This window comes from Entelurus aequoreus, linkage group LG01, assembly GCF_033978785.1.
Source record: "Entelurus aequoreus isolate RoL-2023_Sb linkage group LG01, RoL_Eaeq_v1.1, whole genome shotgun sequence".
NCBI classification, from domain to species: domain Eukaryota; kingdom Metazoa; phylum Chordata; class Actinopteri; order Syngnathiformes; family Syngnathidae; genus Entelurus; species Entelurus aequoreus.
This window is the reverse complement of record NC_084731.1, coordinates 71,635,360-71,640,359: the sequence shown is the minus strand read 5'-3', so window position 1 is coordinate 71,640,359 and position 5,000 is coordinate 71,635,360. Positions and strand designations below refer to the sequence as shown.

The 5,000-nt window shown below is 35.5% G+C and overlaps 1 protein-coding gene across 2 annotated transcripts in view; it reads right to left on the bottom strand.

Moving 5' to 3' along the window:
- Positions 1–1,107: 1,107 nt before the first annotated feature.
- The window catches only part of sgk2a (serum/glucocorticoid regulated kinase 2a), a 46,858-nt gene continuing 42,965 nt past the window's right edge, over positions 1,108–5,000 (bottom strand). For both annotated transcript variants that reach the window (XM_062057560.1, XM_062057559.1), the window contains 3 exons: positions 3,966–4,121; positions 2,331–2,420; positions 1,108–1,524 (listed from right to left, as the gene is read on the bottom strand). In XM_062057560.1, the coding sequence (XP_061913544.1) occupies positions 1,369–1,524; positions 2,331–2,420; positions 3,966–4,121 (402 nt within the window). In that variant the 3' untranslated portion in view covers positions 1,108–1,368. The remainder of the gene's footprint in view (positions 1,525–2,330; positions 2,421–3,965; positions 4,122–5,000) is intronic.

The window sequence follows — 5,000 nt, the reverse complement described above, 5'->3', positions numbered from 1 at the left end:
CCCACGTTTTAAGGACTTGAAAAGTGTGCCCAAGGCAGACAGAGAGGAGGTGTGGACCAAACTTGGAGGCCTTCTGCGTGAATCACCTGGAAGACCTTCACACACTACTGAAGATGGGCCACCCAAGAAGAAAATGAACCTTCTTCTACAGCTGGGCTCAGATTCAGAATCAGATGAAGAGGTACAGCCTGACAGAGCCTTACACAGGTACAGAGCAGAGCCCACCATTGAAATGACGGACTGTCCCTTGCAGTGGTGGTCATCTCATGCAGGAGCCCATGACAAGCTGGCTCCGTTGGCTCGGAAATATCTAGCCACTCCTGCATCCTCAGTTCCCTGTGAAAGACTCTTCTCACTTGCCGGTCACATTGTGCAAAAGAAGCGGTCAGCTTTACTCTCAGAAAATGTGGACAAATTGGTTTGCCTCAGTAACTGGCTAAAGGATGAATAGAGAAGCGGGCCACATGTAATTGTGTAGGCCATGTTCTTTTGGTTTGATAAAAAAGAGAAATCTCTTTGTTTTTCCTTTGTTGAAGAGAAATGGCCAAGATGGCTAGTGTGTTACAGAAGGAGACACCATCCTATTTTGTTTTACTATTTCAGTTTCATTTAAATAAGAGACGCCATCCTATTTTGTTTTCCTATTTTGACGAGGAAATGTCATTGTAAAAAACAGGATGTTATTAAAATAAACATGCATACATATGTTAAATGCACATGTCTTCTGTCATTTATCTTTCAATTCCCACAAAAATATACAGTTAATGGCATATTTTGGACATAGTTCGAATGGTGATTAATCATGATTAATTAATTTTTAAGCTGTGATTAATCTGATTAAAAATTTTAATCATTTGACAGCCCTAATATATATATATATATATATATCCCACTTACAGTATAAAGCTAGTCAAATGAAATGAAATCATGTGTTCATCACAAAGATGATTCTTTATTGAAGACATAAACCTGAGACTTAGGTCAGGCTGATTAGGAAAAACAACTTTTCTGCAGAAGAAGAGACTTTTTAATACGTGATTCAAATAAATATAATCATGTTGTGACAAATAAATATAATCATGTTGTGCTGAAATGAATGAACTAAACAACAATGAATATGTTTATTAAATCAACTGTCATTAACATCTAAGTACAAAGAGACTACAAATAAAGTTTTAACACTTTAGTCATCATTTTTGCGCTTAACAAACTTTGGCTCCAGACGTCTTCTGTGTTGGATGTTGTCATTGCTGCCACCAGTGGTGGAAACCTGTATGTACTTTGTTAACCATAGGGCTGGGCCTGAGTTAGATAGTGAAGTATAGAAGAGGAAGTAGAGCAGATGGTCACAGGAAGTTGAGCAGATGGTCACAGGAAGTTCTCCTCGTTGGCCACGTAAGAGAAGCCCTTGAAGGCGTTGTTGGCGTTGAAGCTGGCGTTGAATTCTGGCGTGCGACTCACCGAGTTAGACACATTTTCTCTGGTGAACTCTGGATCAATGTGCTGCGTATCTGCTGGTCCTCGCTACCACACACATGAATGTAGCATTATTATGCTAAATATAGCATTATTATCACACTAAATATATAATTATTATTACACTAAATATATCATCATTATTACACTAAATATATAATCATTATTACACTAAATATATCATTATTATTAGAATAAATATATAATCAATATTACACTAAATATATAATCATTATTGCACTAAATATATAATCAATATTACACTAAATATATCATTATTATTATTACACTAAATATATAATCAATATGACACTAAATATATAATCAATATTACACTAAATATATCATTATTATTATTAGAGTAAATATATAATCAATATTACACTAAATATATCATCAATATTATTACACCAAATATATCATCATTATTATTACACTAAATATATCATTATTATTACACTAAATATATTATCAATATTACAAAAAATATATCATTATTATTACACTAAATATATAATCAATATTACACTAAATATATCATTATTACACTCAATATATAATCAATATTACACTAAATATATCATTATTATTACACTAAATATATCATTATTATTACACTCAATATATAATCAATACTACACTAAATATATCATTATTATTACACTAAATATATAATCAATATTACACTAAATATATATTCAATATTACACTAAATGTATCATTATTATTACACTACATATATATTCAATATTACACTAAATATATCATTATTATTACACTAAATATATAATCAATATTACACTAAATATATTTGAGTAAATATAAAGGAGTAGTAATAAAAAGTAGATCTTCACCACGTTGGGGTTGTAAGGCGGAGGAATTCTCTTGTGGAAAATGTCATCCCAGTTGATGGCAGAAAAGAAAGGATGATTTTTGACTTCCAGCTGTGACAGTAAAAGACAATTACTGGAACTTACAAAGTAGAGGACAATTACTGGAAATTACAAAGTAGACGACAATTACTGGAACTTACAAAGTAGAGGACATTTTGTGGAACTTACAAAGTAGAGGACAATTACTGGAACTTACAAAGTAGAGGACAATTACTGGAACTTACAAAGTAGAGGACATTTACTGGAACTTACAAAGTAGAGGACAATTATTGGAACTTACAAAGTAGAGGACAATTATTGGAACTTACAAAGTAGAGGACAATTACTGGAACTTACAAAGTAGAACACATTTAGTGGAACTTACAAAGTAGAACACATTTAGTGGAACTTACAAAGTAGAACACATTTAGTGGAACTTAGAAAGTAGAGGACAATTACTGGAACTTACAAAGTAGAGGACATTTAGTGGAACTTACAAAGTAGAGGACATTTAGTGGAACTTAACAAGTAGAGGACAATTACTGGAACTTACAAAGTAGAGGACAATTACTGGAACTTACAAAGTAGAGGACATTTAGTGGAACTTACAAAGTAGAGGACATTTACTGGAACTTACAAAGTAGAGGACATTTAGTGGAACTTACAAAGTAGAGGACAATTACTGGAACTTACAAAGTAGAGGACAATTACTGGAACTTACAAAGTAGAACACATTTAGTGGAACTTAGAAAGTAGAGGACAATTACTGGAACTTACAAAGTAGAGGACATTTAGTGGAACATACAAAGTAGAGGACAATTACTGGAACTTACAAAGTAGAGGACAATTACTGGAACTTACAAAGTAGAACACATTTAGTGGAACTTAGAAAGTAGAGGACAATTACTGGAACTTACAAAGTAGAGGACATTTAGTGGAACTTACAAAGTAGAGGGCATTTAGTGGAACTTAACAAGTAGAGGACAATTACTGGAACTTACAAAGTAGAGGACATTTAGTGGAACTTACAAAGTAGAGGACATTTACTGGAACTTACAAAGTAGAGGACAATTACTGGAACTTACAAAGTAGAGGACAATTACTGGAACTTCCAAAGTAGAGGACATTTAGTGGAACATACAAAGTAGAGGACAATTACTGGAACTTACAAAGTAGAGGACAATTACTGGAACTTACAAAGTAGAACACATTTAGTGGAACTTAGAAAGTAGAGGACAATTACTGGAACTTACAAAGTAGAGGACATTTAGTGGAACTTACAAAGTAGAGGACATTTAGTGGAACTTACAAAGTAGAGGACATTTACTGGAACTTACAAAGTAGAGGACATTTAGTGGAACTTACAAAGTAGAGGACATTTACTGGAACTTACAAAGTAGAGGACAATTACTGGAACTTACAAAGTAGAGGACAATTACTGGAACTTACAAAGTAGAGGACATTTAGTGGAACTTACAAAGTAGAGGACATTTACTGGAACTTACAAAGTAGAGGACAATTACTGGAACTTACAAAGTAGAGGACATTTAGTGGAACATACAAAGTAGAGGACAATTACTGGAACTTACAAAGTAGAGGACAATTACTGGAACTTACAAAGTCAGCGATGGCTCCCAGTCGTCTGTGCGGGTCCTTGTGCAGAAGCGCCTTCAGCAGCGAGCACACGGCCTCAGACTTTCCTGCAGGAAGTACAAGAGTCTTGTGCAGGATGGCGTCGTACATCTCACCCACGTCTCGGCTGTAGAAGGGAGGCTGACCCCCCAAACATGTTACCAGTCAAAGATCTTCAGGAACATTCTCCTCCTGACTGTATAAACACTAGTCAACAATCCTCTATGTGACAGGAACACTCTCCTCCTGACTGTATAAACACTAGTCAAAGATCCTCTATGTGACAGGAACACTCTCCTCCTGACTGTATAAACACTAGTCAAAGATCCTCTATGTGCCAGGAACATTCTCCTCCTGACTGTATAAACACTAGTCAAAGATCCTCTATGTGACAGGAACACTCTCCTCCTGACTGTATAAACACTAGTCAAAGATCCTCTATGTGACAGCAACACTCTCCTCCTGACTGTATAAACACAAGTCAAAGATCCTCTATGTGACAGGAACACTCTCCTCCTGACTGTATAAACACTAGTCAAAGATCCTCTATGTGACAGGAACATTCTCCTCCTGACTGTATAAACACTAGTCAACAATCCTCTATGTGACAGGAACATTCTCCTCCTGACTGTATAAACACTAGTCAACAATCCTCTATGTGACAGGAACATTCTCCTCCTGACTGTATAAACACTAGTCAAAGATCCTCTATGTGACAGGAACACTCTCCTCCTGACTGTATAAACACTAGTCAAAGATCCTCTATGTGCCAGGAACATTCTCCTCCTGACTGTATAAACACTAGTCAAAGATCCTCTATGTGACAGGAACACTCTCCTCCTGACTGTATAAACACTAGTCAAAGATCCTCTATGTGACAGGAACACTCTCCTCCTGACTCTATAAACACTAGTCAAAGATCCTCTATGTGCCAGGAACACTCTCCTCCTGACTGTATAAACACTAGTCAAAGATCCTCTATGTGACAGGAACATTCTCCTCCTGACTCTATAAACACTA